Source organism: Cryptotermes secundus, unplaced genomic scaffold (assembly GCF_002891405.2).
Source record: "Cryptotermes secundus unplaced genomic scaffold, Csec_1.0 scaffold384, whole genome shotgun sequence".
Classification (NCBI taxonomy): Eukaryota; Metazoa; Arthropoda; class Insecta; order Blattodea; family Kalotermitidae; genus Cryptotermes; species Cryptotermes secundus.
In genome coordinates, this window is record NW_019731268.1 from 541,805 (window position 1) to 562,235 (window position 20,431).

The window sequence follows — 20,431 nt, forward strand, 5'->3', positions numbered from 1 at the left end:
CCTCCATAGTCTAGGGGTAATGTTCCCACCTCATAACTCAAGGTACGCAGGTTCAAACACGGTGGAGGTTGTGGAATTTTTAAGGGTAGAAAAATTCAGGGAACAAGGACTTTAAGCCGTGGGTCCCGTGTCATAGATTTACGGCACGTAAAAGATCCTCATGTCTCTAGGAGACCTCTGAGCAAAATTAGGCAAAAAGTTTCTCGCCCAAGTAGTTTCCAATGCCTCTGGTAGATGGAAGAAGAATCAGGTACAGAGGCCCAACCTCGTCGGCTGAACGGGGCTGATAGCACGCACCAGTACCGGTAGGGTATGGTGACTGGTAGAATATCAAAGGGGGACATACAATAGACTATTAGTCACGGTGCATGGGGAAATCCACCCCCTCTAATAATAATAATAATAGGTAGCAGTCAGCACGCCAATGAACTGGCTGGAAGGCCAGGTAACCCCAACAGAGGAAGCTGCGTTTTCTGTGCTGCATGGTACCTGCGAAGATTTTATGAGGGATATAGTTTGAAGAAGCAGCCAGTTGTCAGTAGAACACAGCCACAGGAAGTTAGTAGTTGGAGGAGCATTAAAGTCAGTTTGAGAAGATTTAGTGAGTGACTTTACATGTTCTGTAATACAGTGATATTGAAAGTGCGTAATTTATTGGGCTTTTACAGTCTCTGTGTTATGAATCCACTGCCAGGAAATGGACAGTGAAGACACTGTACAGGCATAGCCATTATTGAGATACCTTACCTAACAACGACTAGTGTAGGCAGATGTTGAAAAATGTATTTATATGTTATAATTACAGTAATTTTTAGTGTGTTATATAATTAATTGCAGTTAGACTTGTGAGCATCCAATAAATTGATTCACCAATCCAAACCCAGCCTACAAGTCACTAATACATGTGACAATATTTTGTGGTCAGGTCTATTTTGAGTGACTTACATACAAATTCAAAAAGTAGGCATAGTGCAGGCAATATACAAACAGGCTACAGGCTGGAAGGCCTGAGTTCAATTCCTGGCACTGCAAGATTTTTCTTTTCTCTACAGTATCCAGACTGACTCTGAGGCGCAACCAGCTTCCTACTGAATGGGTACTGGAGGTTCTTTCCCCAGGGGCAAAGCAAAACGGGTGTGAAGCAGACCACTCACCACCATCTAGTGCCGAGGTCAAATTCTTGTAAAATTATGTAGTTTTCTTTTATGGGCATCTCTACCAATAGTCATCTGAGGCATGTGGGATTTCATAATTATTTATTAATTAAAAACTGGATATACTTGATGGAATTCTTGTATTTATTCTAACACAAATAATGTACTGGTAATAATGACATTTATGTAGGCGATTCAAGATGAAACTGGACTTTATTTCTTATTCCTGAAGATGTGGGCACCAGAAAAATAAAAACTCTTTATGGACAGATGGTGGTAACAATGCATTCACTACCTAGCAGGTGGCCAAGCACCCCTCTTCTGCACATTGAAGCTAGTACAGGATGGCATCAGGCCTTGTCACTCTATCACATTCCCAAAGAGGCAGAAAGTGAAACCACCAGAGATTCTTCACAGGTTAAATGAACTGCATAAGAGACTTTGTCAAAGTACCTTTGATTGGTATAATAAGTTTTCTGAAAGCCATAATAAAGTTCAAAACACAACTGTCTGCAGGCAAGATCATGGCAAGTGTGTTTTGGGATTCAGAAGAAGTGCCTCGTGTTATTTTTTTCCCGATGCTATAACAATTAATGCACATTATTAGAGCAACATGCTTCACACTGATGTGCACCAAGCAATTTGGAAGAGAGATCTGGGAATTTGTCAAAAAATCATCATCCTATTCTGAGACAACCCTTGGCCACATACAGAATATTTTATGAAGGTGACAGTGGCAACAATGGGCTAGGAAATCAAGAATTACATTCCGTATAGCCCTGACTTAGCTTTCAGTGGTTTGCATTTGTTGGGACCAATGCAGGTGCAACTAGAGAGACAGAAATTTCAACGTGATGACAAACTCGAATGCAGTGTCAAGAATAGGCTATATTATTAATCATCAGTGGCATGACAGCCCTTTGTGAGGCCTGGCCTTCCTCAGGATTGCTCGCCATTCTACTCCATTCGAAGCTACATTCCTCCAGTTCTTTACACCCAAAATTCTTATGTCCTGCCACACACATTCTTCCCATCTCAATCTTGGTCTTCCCACTTGCCTATTTCCTTCTGGTTTAGTATTAAGTATTTTCTTAGTCGTTCTATTCTCGCTGGCACATATTATGTGTCCAGCCCATTCAATCCTTTTCACCTTTATAAATCCAATAATGTCTGGTTCGTTAAATAGTTTGTATAGCTCATGATTATACCTCTTCCTCTATATTCAATTTTCTTCCACTGGTCCAAAGATATATCTCAGGATCCTCCTTTCAAATATACTTAACAGTCTTTCATCCGATCTTGACAGTGGCCAGGTCTCAGAGTCATAAGATAGCACTGATCTTATAAGTACTTTATACATCATACTTTTGGTTTTCCTGGGTATTAATTGTGGCTATATATTCAGGATGAAAACTTTTATGCTGCTGCTATCTGTACATTGACAGGAAAACATGAAAAAAAAATGTGCCTGTAAAGGAAGAATATCTTTAAAATAAGTGAGTTTTGTGATCAGTAATATTACTGTAAGCTTCAGTCCAGGAACTTAATTCTCAGACCATGTATATATAAAGCTTGCTATTTATAAATCTTCAAAAAGTGTTTTGTTTCTATGCAGAATCTTACAAAAAATAAATAAAAATATGTCCATTTTAACAAATGGATGTATGGAAAGAACACTAGACCCAGAGTATTTAAAAGTGTATAGCCTCCTGTATCCTGAACATTTAAATTCCCAGTGCCGTTACTGTTAATACCTGTATTTGTTGGAAATTTCTCCTGAGAGTGTCACCACCAGGTGCTTGAACTATGGATGAAGGCTCTCCTGCGATTGCTGGTTCCTCTTCTTCATTTTCTGATCCACTATACCGGTAGTCCTCTCGTTCTGTTTCATACAAAGTCAAGTCATTCTTATCACATTTTTCATAAAATCAGAGATTTATGGACAAGTTAACTTATTGCTGGCTCTCATCAGTGTGTTTTCGACAATCAGTTAAAATGTACAGTATTACACACATTCATTTCTTAAAAACTGAATTTCACTTAAAAACACCACATACATGTTTTTCTGAGTATGCATGTTCTCTGCTTCACTAATCAAAATACCAAATCTTTACATTCAAGCTCTGCTGTAACATCTACAAACCTGTCCTTTTACTTATATTACCAAAGAGGAAAGTACCCTCAATAAACTTGCTGCCTCAAAGTTTCAACTTCTGTGTTTAATACTTATATAGGAGTGTTAATTAGAAGTGTTAATTAGAGTCAGTGAGCAGAGGAATATCCTACACGAAATAAGAATATGAAAGGCTAATTGGATTGGTCATGTTTTACGCAGAAACTGCCTTCTAAAAGAAGTTACTGAAGGAAAGATAGAGGGGCGGATAGAAGTGACAAGAAGACGAGAAAGAAGACATAAGAAGATGCTGGATGGCCTTAGGGACAGAAGAGGATTCTGTCATTTGAAGGAGAAAGCTCTAAATCGCATTAAGTGGAGAATTGTTTTGGAAGAGACTGTGGACCTGTCGTCTGACAGATTACTGATGATGATCATCATCACAGTTAGGAATACTATATTTGCCAGTTTCTTTCAAAGTTATTAAGGTGATAATTAATGCATTAATAAATAACTAGCTGAAAGAAAATGACCAATTACAAATCTCAATAAGATGACATCTCTATCCACACATCCACTGTAGTGCATAATAGCACCACTATGAGGCCAATCCACAAAATTACTAATTGTACTATGTATATCTACCTGACAGTATCTCGTATGAAATATGCAAAGGAACTTCAATTGTATGATTTTAGTAGGCGCAAGAATATAAACTGCAATAAATTGTGATACAAACTGCAAAATAAATAAATAATTTGTAGGAATGAAATTGAATGAAATAAATGAGAAAGGTGTCTGTAGGGAATGAAGTTCCTAGTGTGGGGTATAGGAAGACTATAATGGAGCAAAGCAAAGAATTATCATGAATCATCCATCACTCTACCCTTCCTTCCATCACTCCTCTTACACTACTCTCACAAATCCACTCTGCCCTTAAATTGTTTCAGTATTTTAGGTTACTTAGACAGCTCTTCCCTCCTAACAACTCCTACCCTCATTGCCCATGAAAATTCTTTGGCCAGCTAGACTGCAGTGTCTTCTGATATGTGATGCTGTGTACTCTGGTAGATGTTTACTGATATTCTGGTAGAAGACAGAGGCAGTGAAATCCTCAAAAATGCCAGTATACATCTGCAAGTCCCCCTAAGAGAGAGCTGGATGAAAAACATAACAACACTGTTCAATACAGTAATTCATTACATACATCAGAAGAATCAAAGACTTACTCATTGAAAGTAATACTGCATTACAGAGCAGTAAACTGCTGTCCAGAAAGTGTGACTCTGATTGTAAAACATTGAACAGAAAAATGAACGAAGCATGCCTGTTAAAGTTTGGTGACAAAAGCTATGTTAATGTCCATCTTTTTGACAAAGCACACTTTTATGCTAATGCTGCTCCTGGGTCTTTCCCCTGTCTGGATGTGGACAATGTTGCCAATATTTCATAGTCAAAATGAGTTTGATGAGTTGGTGTTCATACATACAAGGTGTAACTGAAAGGTGCAGACAAACTTTGGGCACAAGTTCCACATAGCAAAACAATAAAATATGTCCATAATAACATGGAAACATTTGATTTGTTACACGTGAAAGAATGCAGTGCAGACATCAGCACCAGTTCAGCATTAATGTGTGGGCAGGGACTGTTGGCGATTGGTAGACCCGCATGTATTGCGGCATCGGCTTACAGGCAACCACTGCTGAGATTTCATCTTATGTGATCTGCCAAAGCCACTGAAGATGTATCACTGGCAGTCAGAGCACAAGTGTGGTACATTCATGATAGTGCTCTAGCGCATTTTAGCCATGTTGTGTGAGATGTTCTCGGTAACACGTATCCTAACCAACGGATAGGTAGAGGAGGACCCACTGCATAGCCTCTATGCTTACCAGATCTGAATCCTCTGGATTTTTACCTGTAGGGACATCCACAAACTCTTGTGTATGCAGGTCCTGTTGACAATGAGGACAGTACAAACGACACAGGACGCACATAAACTACACGACTAATAATAAGAATATGCAATCAAGAGAAATAAACGACATCTCCCGCCATCAGGAGGAAAACAACATGACCCAATTTGGCTCACGATATTTTAACATAATAATTAATTTTTTACATACAAAAGAAAATGTTAATACAATTTTAAATACGTTGGGAGGCCACTGTACGGAAAAGTGAATATCATAATGCATGCAGTGGAAAATCCCAATCAGAATACCCAGCAAATACGCTTAAAAGAAATAGCATAATCTACATTTCAAGAAGCGTCATCATGAATGCCTAAGACAACATCAAAACTAACTGTGATAATAACAAAATTTATATAGTGAGCATTATTCATAGCTTAAGTGCATATCATTAAAACATCTTATGTGACAGTGTTTCCTGATCGTAGTGGGTGCCTCTGAGGATGATTCTTTTGAATTGAAACATGTAAGGCGAATAAAGACTGAAGTGTTGTAAACTTGTATGTCACACTGGACTGAAAATTATCCACTTTGTAACAAATAGTGTNATAAGAAGATGCTGGATGGCCTTAGGGACAGAAGAGGATTCTGTCATTTGAAGGAGAAAGCTCTAAATCGCATTAAGTGGAGAACTGTTTTGGAAGAGACTGTGGACCTGTCGTCTGACAGATTACTGATGATGATCATCATCACAGTTAGGAATACTATATTTGCCAGTTTCTTTCAAAGTTATTAAGGTGATAATTAATGCATTAATAAATAACTAGCTGAAAGAAAATGACCAATTACAAATCTCAATAAGATGACATCTCTATCCACACATCCACTGTAGTGCATAATAGCACCACTATGAGGCCAATCCACAAAATTACTAATTGTACTATGTATATCTACCTGACAGTATCTCGTATGAAATATGCAAAGGAACTTCAATTGTATGATTTTAGTAGGCGCAAGAATATAAACTGCAATAAATTGTGATACAAACTGCAAAATAAATAAATAATTTGTAGGAATGAAATTGAATGAAATAAATGAGAAAGGTGTCTGTAGGGAATGAAGTTCCTAGTGTGGGGTATAGGAAGACTATAATGGAGCAAAGCAAAGAATTATCATGAATCATCCATCACTCTACCCTTCCTTCCATCACTCCTCTTACACTACTCTCACAAATCCACTCTGCCCTTAAATTGTTTCAGTATTTTAGGTTACTTAGACAGCTCTTCCCTCCTAACAACTCCTACCCTCATTGCCCATGAAAATTCTTTGGCCAGCTAGACTGCAGTGTCTTCTGATATGTGATGCTGTGTACTCTGGTAGATGTTTACTGATATTCTGGTAGAAGACAGAGGCAGTGAAATCCTCAAAAATGCCAGTATACATCTGCAAGTCCCCCTAAGAGAGAGCTGGATGAAAAACATAACAACACTGTTCAATACAGTAATTCATTACATACATCAGAAGAATCAAAGACTTACTCATTGAAAGTAATACTGCATTACAGAGCAGTAAACTGCTGTCCAGAAAGTGTGACTCTGATTGTAAAACATTGAACAGAAAAATGAACGAAGCATGCCTGTTAAAGTTTGGTGACAAAAGCTATGTTAATGTCCATCTTTTTGACAAAGCACACTTTTATGCTAATGCTGCTCCTGGGTCTTTCCCCTGTCTGGATGTGGACAATGTTGCCAATATTTCATAGTCAAAATGAGTTTGATGAGTTGGTGTTCATACATACAAGGTGTAACTGAAAGGTGCAGACAAACTTTGGGCACAAGTTCCACATAGCAAAACAATAAAATATGTCCATAATAACATGGAAACATTTGATTTGTTACACGTGAAAGAATGCAGTGCAGACATCAGCACCAGTTCAGCATTAATGTGTGGGCAGGGACTGTTGGCGATTGGTAGACCCGCATGTATTGCGGCATCGGCTTACAGGCAACCACTGCTGAGATTTCATCTTATGTGATCTGCCAAAGCCACTGAAGATGTATCACTGGCAGTCAGAGCACAAGTGTGGTACATTCATGATAGTGCTCTAGCGCATTTTAGCCATGTTGTGTGAGATGTTCTCGGTAACACGTATCCTAACCAACGGATAGGTAGAGGAGGACCCACTGCATAGCCTCTATGCTTACCAGATCTGAATCCTCTGGATTTTTACCTGTAGGGACATCCACAAACTCTTGTGTATGCAGGTCCTGTTGACAATGAGGACAGTACAAACGACACAGGACGCACATAAACTACACGACTAATAATAAGAATATGCAATCAAGAGAAATAAACGACATCTCCCGCCATCAGGAGGAAAACAACATGACCCAATTTGGCTCACGATATTTTAACATAATAATTAATTTTTTACATACAAAAGAAAATGTTAATACAATTTTAAATACGTTGGGAGGCCACTGTACGGAAAAGTGAATATCATAATGCATGCAGTGGAAAATCCCAATCAGAATACCCAGCAAATACGCTTAAAAGAAATAGCATAATCTACATTTCAAGAAGCGTCATCATGAATGCCTAAGACAACATCAAAACTAACTGTGATAATAACAAAATTTATATAGTGAGCATTATTCATAGCTTAAGTGCATATCATTAAAACATCTTATGTGACAGTGTTTCCTGATCGTAGTGGGTGCCTCTGAGGATGATTCTTTTGAATTGAAACATGTAAGGCGAATAAAGACTGAAGTGTTGTAAACTTGTATGTCACACTGGACTGAAAATTATCCACTTTGTAACAAATAGTGTGATGGACCAGAATGAGACAAATCAAACAATGAGGAGGCACCATCAAAATGTGGATGCCTGTCAAGACTATCCACAACTACCCCAGCATCTCTGAATGGATGTGGTGGTCCATGATGTGATGTGTCGAAGAATGCATTGAATATCATGGAGGAAATTTTGAGTACACGTTCAGCCATAAATCACAATTTGAATGTTTCTTGATACAAGCTGAAATGAACAATTTTTGTCTTGGTGTGTGGAACTTGTGTCCAAAGTCAGTCAGCAGTTTTCAGTTACATACAGGTGAAACAGTAGGCACTGAACCCTGACAAAGCCAACAGAGACAGCAGCCAGGGAAAGCTATTAAACAAGCTCCTTTTAAGACCACCAAGCACACAAAATTCAGAAACTGGTGTTCTAAAGCAGTCACCTAATAATGTGCCTAATCTACTCTGCTGCTGCCTGACAGGCGTCAAAGTTGATAGAAGGCTCCCCAATTGTCGAGGGTAAGTTGCAATGGGAATAGGTAGGAAGAAAAGTGCATAAGTAAGATTCCCCCCCCCCCAGGTGTGTTCATTGCAATTAATGATTTTATACATATTGTGGCGTGTTATATGTCGTCCATCGCTGAAGAATGAAACAATGGAAATTGTTGAGACCGTTGCATAGGAATATCCACAGCAACGAGTGTCCACTGCGTAAAAATGCTCGGTAAACACCCCTCCTCGCTAGGCTGTGATGTCACGCAACAGTAGGGCATCTATTGCTAGGCAATGCATAGGTAGACACACCAGACAACAATACCTGATATCTGTTGCTGAGCAGCAATGTGTTCTCTATGTGGTCCATGCTGAGCCTATATAAGGAGCAGCGAACACTATTCAGGACTAGTACTGAGTTATGGGAGAGTTACTAGTGTTAAGAGCAGTGAGTGAGTATTCAGTGTAAGCTGGAGTCTGAAGAGCGTCACTGTTGAAGGCAGCCTAGTATTCACAGAGATACAGTGGAAGCAGTAATTGTTATACTGCAAGTGACAGTAACTGTATTCCTGACTCTAAGTAAGTGTTGATGAATGAGTTCAATAAATAATCGTTGAATCTGAAGGCTACATGAAGTTATTTGTCGCACCGCATAGGCAACACATGACAATATAGTTCACTGTTCATGTTGACTATGCTCTCTTGGGACTTTTCAGCATGTTGATGTTGCCAATGTGTTGGAAGTGAACATGTTCCAGTGTGTACCCTACTCACTCTGACCACGAAGATGGAAGCAGCATGCACCCCTAAAACGCCAGCAACTGGCCATATCACTCCATGCAAAGACCTCAACAGGAGAATCAATATAAATGTCTCAAATCAGCAAAGCACACCTACACAGCACTCCTCTGTATGTATGTTTGAGCAATTTAGACATTAAGACCTACAGAAAATTTAATATACACTTTCCTAATACAACAAACTCTATAAGTGGATGGAACAGTTAGTAATGCTAATTCTGTAATGAACATTTTTAATTTTAAGCAATGATATACATGTACAACATTACTTTAACCATTACCTTTCTCTTGTTTCCTCTTCTTGCAGCGATCAATATGGTCTTTGAGATGTATCCGAACCTGCCGTTCAGTGGGCTGGTCCCGGATGAATGGATGCTTTAGAAGTTGTTCCGTGTAAGGGCGCTGATGATAGTCTTTCACAAGCACTGTCTCAATGAAACCTGTTATACACAGAAGTGCATATATTTCTCAACAAACAACTAATTCTCTGAGACCACAACCTGCAGCTCAACAATATTAATACACCAAAATTTCATTCTTAACTTACTTCCTTCAATAAAATAATCAATCAACCAATCACCCACTTAACAAGCCATGACAAGCTCATACCTATTCTTCTGAGATCCATTTAAATACTATCCTCCCACTTGTTCCTCAATCTTGCATACATTAGAAAAACAGACTACATACACATCAAAGCAAAATGCTGATGCAATGAATGCTAAATCTGAAATATGTTCATGTTATATCTTTAGACTACTTTCCTAAGTGTGCCTATACAATATGCTTCCTGTCAGTGTATCTGTGAATCCCTGCTTATTAACCATTGAATCCCTCAACCAATCTTTAAGAAACTTCGTATGTACATCATGGCACCTGTGCCCATATGAATGGTGTACTTCATAAATCTCTCCCATCAGTCTGTGGGTTTATATGTACCTCTGCATATCATTGCTATGCAACAGCTCAGTAAACTGTTATTGCAGCAACCAATACACAAGAAAAAACAGAATCATTGGACACCTCATTTTCTATGCAGCCTGTGCTGCGTCAAAGAAAGTGGATGATCAGTTCTTCTCAGAACCTCTTGTTTTCAAGTTATCTAGTTCTCACAATCAAATGTGGGTTAATATTACTAGGAGAACAGCCTGATTAAATCAACAGAATGTAAAAAAAAAAAAAAACACTAATACTTATCTCTTATTGGTTATATACAGTGCCCCCCCCCAAAAATAACAGGTCTACCAGCATTTCACGCTTGGTATAAATAAGCCTCAAGGTACAAATGTAAAATGCACATGCATATATGCGACTTGTTAATTGTCAGTAAGCATACCAGCTCAAAAAAAAAAAAGTAATATTATTCTAGAGGAAGTCACACCTACTCTAAAAATATAAGTATAACTCAGAATGAACTCATATAGTGAGCCAAATTTAGATATATTACAATGACTTTCCATGTTGGGTGAGTCCCTTGTCACCACGCATGGGGCGTTCTCAGGTTGCAGATGGCAGAGAGAGCCTGCAGATATGCAGGGTAGCTGTGATATTTTGAATAAGCAGTTGCAGACAGCCTATAAGGGGTGCATCCAGCTTGGAGGTTCAGCGTCAGGTAAACAACTCCTCACCATAAAACAAAAAGCTTGTTACAATAGGTCTCAAAGGGTCATGGAACTGGACGGATTCTTCCAATAAACGACCTACACTAAAGAAAATGGACGTGAAATTTGGTACATGGAATGTAAGAAGTCTGTATAAGGCAGGTTCATTCATGGCAGATGAAAAAGAAATATCAAAATATATGTTAGATTTTGTGGGAGTATAGGCCAGAGGGCACTGCACCAGCAGGCAAATATACATTCTTCTACACAAAGGGGAATAGAAATCACAAAATAGGTACAGGTTTTTTCATACAAAATAAAATCGTATCAGCAGTTAGAGAGAGCAGAGTTTTGTTACTGACAGGATTTCGCACATATTACTAAGAGGTTGCTGGTGTGATATCATTGTTCTGAATGTTCATGACCAAAGAGAGGATAAAACTGGTGATATTGTGATGTAACTTCCCACTGCTAGACAATGGGTCAACAATTTGAGAGACTAGAGACTCTTCAAGATCCAGACAACAGAGGCATTATCAAGATGGAATTAAATGTGTGAACTGTTGTAATCAAGTGTAACTGTAATAGAGATGTCCAATAAATCAAATCATCAAATTTAGAACCCACAAGTATTAGTCATGCATCATTATTCAGTTTATCACTATGCTATATCAGAATTCTATAATTCATACATGGGCCATACATGAGATGACTGTCACAATCAATAAAAATCATATAAATATCAAAATTTCAAAACATTATCAAAATACTTACTATGGAATTTTTTGGCCCACTTCTTTGACTTTAATCTAGGTGGAGGATTTCTTGGTATAAGGAACAGGGCTCGCATAGGATGAAGATCACACAGAGGCGGCTGAGACTCAGCCATCTCAAGGGCTGTTATGCCCAGAGACCAGAGGTCACTTCGGTTGTCATACGTGGCATCTGGGTTCTCATCACATGCTATCACTTCAGGTGCCATCCAGTATGGTGTACCGATGAATGTGTTACGCCGTCCAATTGTGCGATCCAGCTGTGCACTCACACCGAAGTCAACTGTTAAAAGAATCAGTGTTCGTTAATAAACTATGGCAATGAGACAGATATGTAAAAGTTTATCTCTTGGGTAAAAAAAGGTAAAGCTGTCCCTGTAACAGGCCATGGAGGCCCATAGGAGTGTGAGAAGTCAAGGCTCCCACATCTTCTAGACAGTTGGCTCATAGATGGTGGTAAGGTTGTCAGCCTTACACGCCGGCCGCTCTTTTACCCCCCAGGAAAATTCCTGGTACTCATTTCTGTTAGAGGCTGAGTAGACCCCATGGCCATAGTGCAGGTGGAAAGATTAGGTCAACTGAAAAATCCAATGACCTCATTGCGATTTGAGCTCGCGACTTTCCAGTTTGTAGCATAGTGTTGATCTCTTAGTATAACTGGAATTAATCAGAAAAACATGTCACTTCAATAATTTTATAATAGCTTAGGTGATCTTTAATTTTTGTTCTAGACAGCATGCAACAAAGCAGTTTCAACAACAAAATATTATCATTCTGTATTGGTATGATAGGATTACGTTCAAATCCGTCCTTTCTCTTAAGTATAATGGATACACATGATTTCCAAGACACTGATGTGCTTACGTCTTCTCATGATTCACTGTTAGAATAAGGCATATATTTCTTCTTCCTTGAAGCAAGGAACACTACAAACCCTCTGGACACTCACCTAGTATATAAGAACTTCTGAAACTTTCAGGATAAGAAAGGTAAAGTCATTTCTATGCTTAATTTGTTAAGCACCATGCACTGAAGGCATATGGAAGAGTGTAGGCATAGCTCCACCATTCTTGACCTTAGCACTAGATGGTGGACAGTGGTCAGCTTCACACCCTGGCTGCTTTACCCTCAGAAAAAGCCATTGGATAGGTGACTGTGTGGGCCCCAGAACTGGTTTGGACACTGGAGAAGAGGAAAATCTCTTACCAATGCCAGGAATTGAACCCTGTTGTTCAGCCCAGTTTGTCACTATATCAACTGAACTATCAAAATTGTCACGATATTAAATTCAATGGTTATAATTTGTCTCTCGTCTCAGAAATTAAGTGGCTGCTGTTTCATCCTGATGGTACATAGTTCAAATGTACAATGGTGCAGTGGCTTCTGGTATGATGTATGTACTGAAGTTGTTTATGACAGCAGTACTCTGTGTGTGTATTCCACCCAAGTGATGTAAAAGATGGTACAATCACAACTGACAAAAGATGGAAAATTCACATTTGGTATGACATTAAAGAAGGTCATATACCAACATAAATTTCTTACTACCCACCTAGTTTGACCTCAGCATTGTCAGTAAGCAACACATTCTGCCCTTTGATGTCTCGGTGGATCACCTTGTTGGTGTGCAAGTAACTGAGACCACGAAGAATTTCTCTACAGATGTACGCTATCCATTCCTCTTTCAGGCTCTGTCCCTTGGTAGCTGTCACAACAATTCACACATTAGGTATACACTAGAACAGTCTAACACAATCTCCACAGGTAAATTTAAAAAAAAAAGTATAAATATTAAAATAAGAATTAACTCTATTTATAGAAAGTACGCTTCCTTTTTGATCACCAATCAAACTCATCAAATACAACTGGTCAAAAAATAGAATAGCAAACAAAAAGCCCTGCACCATGTCAATGTGATTTACAGAATAATATTCTGAGTTGCTGTCAATAAGGATCCCTGACAGAATGTCAATTAATTCCACTTCAAACAATATTCTTACAAAGCTAAAGCAGGAACTTACATTTTACTAGATCTGTTACCGAACCAGCTCCACAGTACTCCATAACAAGCTGAAAATAATACAAAAATTTGAACAATTACATATCAGAAAAAATTAAGTTACTAATGAAGAAAGACAATACAAAAAACTTCATCCACTTCTGATAATGAAGTGACGTCCTTCATGCAATATCGTTTCCATCAACTCTTGTACAAATTTCACACTGTAAATCCTTACTCTTCCAATGACAGTGGCAGAATAGTGTATGGCACCCACAGTCTTAGTCACACTGAATGCTGTGACTACAAGTTCAAATCATACCTTGTCAAGAATATTTACACCAAAATATTATTATCGTGAATCAACAACAGTTATGCACTGAAAAAAAAATCAATATTGTTATCATTCACATCACATCTGTCTCAGTAGGAACTAGGGATTTCATCTACATATTCCTCTATATAAACATGTCTTTCATGTATGTACAGGGTCTCCAAGTGCACTGGAATTCATATAAGTCCTACACATTGACTGCAACTTGTACAGGGATTAAAAGTGCATTGCAAGTCACATTGTGTCTACAAGTTCACTGCAATTTGCACAAGGCCCGCAAGTGTCCTACAATCTATATAGGGTCTACAAGTGAAAGGATCTTCATATGGGCCTATAAGTGCACTACAATTTACACAGAGGCCACAAGTGAGTCCAAAATTATAAAGCCGACAATATCAGTGTATTTATATGGGGACTACAAATGCACTGCAACCTATACAGGGATGGCAACATCACTGCAATTCATCTAGATCCTACAGCTGGATTGCAATTCATATGGGATCTATAAGAACACTACAATTTACATGGGGGTCTGCATGTGTAATACAAATGTATGTTTCCTAAAAATTCAATGCAATTTACACATGCTTACATGTAGACTGCAGTTCATATGGAGCCTACAAGTGCACTGAAAGTTATAAAAATAAAGAACTGAGAAAAGCTGTGTTTTGGTCACTGTATTAATAAAGACTAGTGAGCGTACAATCCTGGACACCCAGTTTGATACACGGTCATTTCACTAATGTTAACATGAAAAATCACTTACCCATAGCTGGTCATCCTTCCCTGGTGGACTTTTCTTGATAAATGCCCCATAATACGTTGCTATGTTTCTATGATTTGAATACTTCTTTAGTACATTTATCTCCAATTTGATTTCTTCTTCTTCATCCTGAAACACAACACATGATACATCATTTCAAACTGATGGAAACATGATATACTTTGCTATGAAAATAATAAAAATCATGGCTTATGTAGAATATAAAAGATATGCTCCACTATCAAGAAGTTTGGAAATTAAAAGAGAATTTGAAAGCAATCTGTTCGTGGTTCACATAATTTGTTATGCCTGACATGTAGTTTCAAATAACATTCTGAAGTGGATGTCTCCATGCAGGGAGTCAGGCAAGCTAGGTTGGTACAGCAACTGGATTATGGTCTGGACAACTACGCATGAGATTCTTCTCACGCGTTCAGACTGACTTTGAGACCCACCCAGCCTCCTGCACAATAGGTGCTGGGGGCTTGTTTCCCTGGAGTAAAGCAGCAGGGGCATGGAGCCACTACTCAACTCCACCTAGTGCAAACACTGAGAATGATGGAGCTGTACCTTCACTCCCTCATTACATCTTCATGGTATGGTTCTTAATTAAGTAAATCCGGGAATAACTTTACCTGCTGCCTCTTGTCTCAGAATATGTCAGGAACTTCAGAAAATGACTCTCCAAATAATATATGGTACTAACTAGGCACTTACCTGGCTGGACAGAGAAAACGTGATAAACCTAAGCTGGATAATTTTCATTTCATGCATCCTGTTGAGTTACAATATATAACTTCTTTATTAAGACCGTCACAACACAACCATATGAAGGTCAGTGCCTGGTTTTTGCTCTGCTACTTGTTTCAGCTATTAATAGCCATCATCAGGCAAATACATGGCTAACACCACTGAACTGCAGTACCAATAAAATTGGATACAATAATATTAATTATATTAAAATATCTGACATAAAAATATATTAAATTAGATTATATAAAACAAAAGTTATAGTATAAAACAAGAATAAAATGCTTCGATTGATGCTTTACATCATCGATTCAGTCGTTGGTTTTGTGATTTTGTTTTGTTCCCATGGACAAATTGGAGTATTCTATATTTTGTGTATAAAAACTGTTATGGGAGGCTCATGATGTAGATGTAGTAATATTAATGTTAATTATTTAATCGCTGCCTCATCTTACAAAGTATTGTCCTTTCTATAGGGAATGTAAACAAAGACTGATCTAAGCTGGATAGTTGGTTTCTGGGCTAAGACTTGAAGCTGAAACTTCCTAAATGCAATGCTGAGGTATTTGCATACTCAACTGCAACATTCAGTGTTATTGCAGATATAGACTTCTGTGAAAACACACTGGATTCAGTTGAGTCCTCCAGTAATTCTGATTATTCTTTTGAAAAACAGTCAAGGTACAATACCAATGAATAAGAATTTCTTCCTTTACTTTAGGTAGTAACTTACAAATATGAGATTTAAAAGAGATTCTAAATAACTGAAAATTAATTAAAAATGCAGGCACAGTTTCATGTTTGTATGATTTATAGATATACAAATTACAACTTCAGAAATTTACAAGAAGTGTACATACAGACACACTCGTACTGTACCTTCTTTATTTACACAGCATAAGTGAAAAAGTCCACACTAAGACCATCCACAAAAGTGTTATTTAATATCAAAATATTACAAAATGCCTGAGAACTAGCTCATTCAACCAATGAAAAGTTCATTACTTCCCACGTAAGTAAGGTCCAATAGATGCCCACCCGAAGGTGACTCCTGGTCATCTATTTAGAAAAGTCTCACAAAGTCACTGCAATCTGAAGCTAAGTGTCAAGCCCTAGGTGACCTACATGGTCTAGAAGCATCATCTTAAGACATATTTGAACAAAGCTACCCAATAAAAGCATGCATCACAATACTTTCACTGAGTACATCTGTAAAACATGACCTTCACATAACATGTTCTGTGGTATGTAATGATTACAAAAGATCTAAAAATAACACTTGCTTCACGAATACGCACTATATGTACATAACTTTTCTAAACTTGTCTAAAACTATACTGTTATAATAAGGTGCATATTTTTGTGGCCACAAAATTAACGTTTCTTTAGGAATATGAGCTGAGTAGCTCAGTCAGTACTGTGACCAGACTATGGGAGAACAGGGGTTCAATTCCAAGTGACAACACAGATTTTCTCTTTGCCATTGGGTCCATACTAGTTTTGGGACACACCCAACCTATGCAATGGATGCCAGGGACTCCCTCCTGGTGGTAAACGTGATGGGCATGACACTAATGACTAACCTCCATGCACTACTAAAAGTTAACAAAAACTGGAGCTATACCTCTACAAGGATTATGCTCATACTGGGCTGTCACACATATATCACCAAGTAAACTACTGTTCATCTTGGCTCAGAAGTTCATACGGCCGACATGCTGGTAATGCATTACTGAGTCTGAGGATTCTTAAGGTGTGAAATTCCGGCCAAACTTAACACAAATTTACCATTTGGTTCAAGCGTTCTGGTACAGGGTCATCATTGAGCAATCGAGTCACTTGAGCTGTCCATGTAATTACCTTCTACTGCAGACCAGAAGGTTCAAGTCATAACAAATACCACTGATTTTCACAATGTATTTTTTATTTTTAAATAAAAGTCATCAAATACTATTAATTTCACCAGTGCTGTGTACATGACACCCTCCTATTTGTAACATTTATGTTTCTACCAATAATTAGTGTTTGAGTATACTCATATAATATATGAATAATAATGTAATTACATTTAAACCCTTACCACATCTTGGTCACATATGTCACACTCCAAACTTATATATTTTTAATATATGGTAGCCCTACTGCAAATTGTGACACATCTGATACACTCTGGTGCTTTCTTTCTTTCTTTTTTTGAAAAATTAATGTTGACTCGCGTTGCATAGCGACCAGGATGCTGGGACTCGGCTAACTTCGGCTCCACTCGGACCGTCACCGCTGGCGGGTGGGGGAGGGGAGGGAGGATGTTGACTTGCCTATTACCATTGCGCAACACGTCACAATACAAAAAAAGCCTAGTAATGCCCATCTGGCCCTCTGTAGCAGTCTTCTAAACATCTTATTCTATCATAGTGATTGTCCTGCGATTTTTTAATATTATCTCGTAACTCGTAAATTAATATTTCGCACACATAATTCTTTTTTTTTTTAATAAATTTAGGAATTTTGTGAGGTTACAGATGCCTTGCAAAGATCTTTTCTCCCCTAGCCTTAAGAGCTCTGTAACTGACTCCAGATATTCTTCTTTCATGTTCTCAGACAAAATGTCCATTATTGTTGCTCTTTGGTCCTCATACAGTTCACAATCCCAGAAGACATGTTCCTCCACTTGAAGTCCATCACCACATTCTCATTCAGCCTTGGACAGAATGTTAAATCTACTTAAGCTTGCTTTAAGACTGGAGTGGCCTGCTTATATGCTTTATTGGCACGAAGGCACGATGGTTTGTATTTATCTCACGGAACCATGGAGATGAGCCATTCCCGTGATGCCTTTCAAAGAAGCTTTCTCCTCTGTCATTCTTTGGTGTTTTGACAGAAACTGTGATGCTCCTCTTTGTCTTTTTCTTTTCCACTGTGCTTTAAGATCTGCCACTGGTAAACAGTACTTGACCATCTCTACCTCTCTGACTGCTTCGCCTCTGAGCTAGCTTTCTCATTAACTTCATCTCCAAAGTTCCCTAGGATCCAGTAATATTGGATTTTTCTCCTTGTGATTCCACTTTATTTTGTCTTTAAGCATTTGAGTAATATGGCCGGTGTTGTTTATTGTAGATGTGTTACTAATTCATTTTAGCATGCTTTCCAAGTCCAAGAAATCACAAGATTTTGCTCCAAGTCTATTTTCTTCATTGAGTTTTAGTGTTCCACCAACTGCTGTGAATGTGGATGCTATCTTAGCTAACCTGAATTTACAGCTATACCATCACTTATATCTATCGTTGCAAGACCTACAAATCATATGTTGTCCATTTCTGAGCCATCTGTGATGAAACATTTACTGGTTCTCATTTTTTATTGAATTATTTTTAATTCCTCGTTATGATCCTCTGCTTCCTTTATTTGTCTTCCCTCACTGAAAGATACCCTGGCCCCGCAGAAGAGGCTTCTGTATGTGTAGTTGAAGGGAAGGGGACACTCCCCTGATTGGATTAAATGACCAAGAGGAGTTACCTCTTTGTAATATTCGCTGATCAGTGGCTGTTCATTTTCTCCTCTCCCTAGGTTATCGACTAGAATTGATAATTCTTCCAGCAGCTGGACCATTGGATGATTGCTTGACGTACAACACCTGGAAACATAGTTTCTTCCAAACTGTTTCAATCTACGAAAGACTGGGATTTCTTTGGCTTCTGCTAGCATTACATTGGGCGAGGTGCTACTCCTCTAGCTCAGTGCTCCCCATATTGCCCTATATTGTACCTTGTCTAGCTTCTTTAATTGTTTCTTCTGAAGTTTATGGAATAAAAATGCTCCAAATTCCACCTTCGATCTTATAAATACCTTACAGAGTCTCATTAAAATTACGGGGGTCTGTTCCCCACAAAGTGTGCATCACATACTCGTAGTTCATGAATTTAGTCTGGGTTTTCGCATTTCCTAAGTATTGCGGCAATTTCATTATAGAAGTCTAATTATATTTTAAGTGCAGACCTAAAAATTTATGAGCTGGGATAGCGCAATCGGCACAGAGACAGATTCCACGCTGGACAACTGAGGGTTATGAGTTCGAGTCCTGGCAGGGTCAAACATTTTCTCTTTTCCACATCATCCAGACCGGCTCTGGGGTCCACCCAACCTCCTATCCAATGGATACAGGAGGTTCTTTCCCCAGGGGTAAAGCGATCGGTGCGTAAAGCTGACCATTCACCTCCAGCTAGTGCTAAGGTCAAAAAAATGTGGATCTATAAATTGACTCCCCCATACGCCGCCATGGCATAGTGCTTAATTAGTTAAGCACAGAAACAACTTTACCTTTTTACCTTACCTTACATTACCGAAAAATGTATACGCTTATATTTCAGTATCCTGTTGCACATTCTGCACTACCGGAGGACCACATAAAGACGGAGCCTGGCAAGGCGTTCACAGACGGGACAGAGGACCCTGCCATAAAAAAAAAAACTGCTACTTGGAGAGCAAACGGTGAACAAGCGTTGAAGCAGGCCCTCGGGCTGCAAGCCGTGCTTCTAGCTGCCAAGCCCCATAAAACCAGCGCCAGAACATTCTGGGAGAGACAATCGCCAACTACAGGGCTGAGAGACCAAAGACAGGGCGTGTGCTGGACCTGTGGAAAGATAAGCCTATTCCAGCGTAACTACCCCTGTGGCAGGAAAGCAAAAATCCACGGCGACCGCCTGAGACGAGAAGAAATTTGAGAGAGACGGAATCCAGAAAGGTCTGAATGGCGACCGAGAAAAACAGAGACACACAGGAGGGCTGGCCAACCATTGGGGAATGAGCGGATGCAGGCGGAAAAGGACGAATGCTGGTGTACGCATTTAGACCCCGCCACCACGCGCTGACAGACATCGCGGAAAGGGTCGACCCTAGTCTAGTCACACAAGGCTCGTTCGATGACAAGCCATGCCTCGTGAC

The 20,431-nt window shown here is 38.9% G+C and overlaps 1 protein-coding gene across 8 annotated transcripts in view; it reads right to left on the minus strand.

Annotated features, from left to right (window-relative positions):
* Positions 1-20,431, minus strand: part of LOC111866791 (serine/threonine-protein kinase mig-15) — a 154,006-nt gene that overhangs the window by 75,453 nt on the left and 58,122 nt on the right. For all 8 annotated transcript variants that reach the window (XM_023856055.2, XM_023856058.2, XM_023856054.2 and 5 more), the window contains exons 4-9: positions 14,747-14,872; positions 13,669-13,717; positions 13,200-13,352; positions 11,649-11,930; positions 9,555-9,713; positions 2,909-3,036 (exon numbers count right to left, since the gene is read on the minus strand). In XM_023856055.2, the coding sequence (XP_023711823.1) occupies positions 2,909-3,036; positions 9,555-9,713; positions 11,649-11,930; positions 13,200-13,352; positions 13,669-13,717; positions 14,747-14,872 (897 nt within the window). The remainder of the gene's footprint in view (positions 1-2,908; positions 3,037-9,554; positions 9,714-11,648; positions 11,931-13,199; positions 13,353-13,668; positions 13,718-14,746; positions 14,873-20,431) is intronic.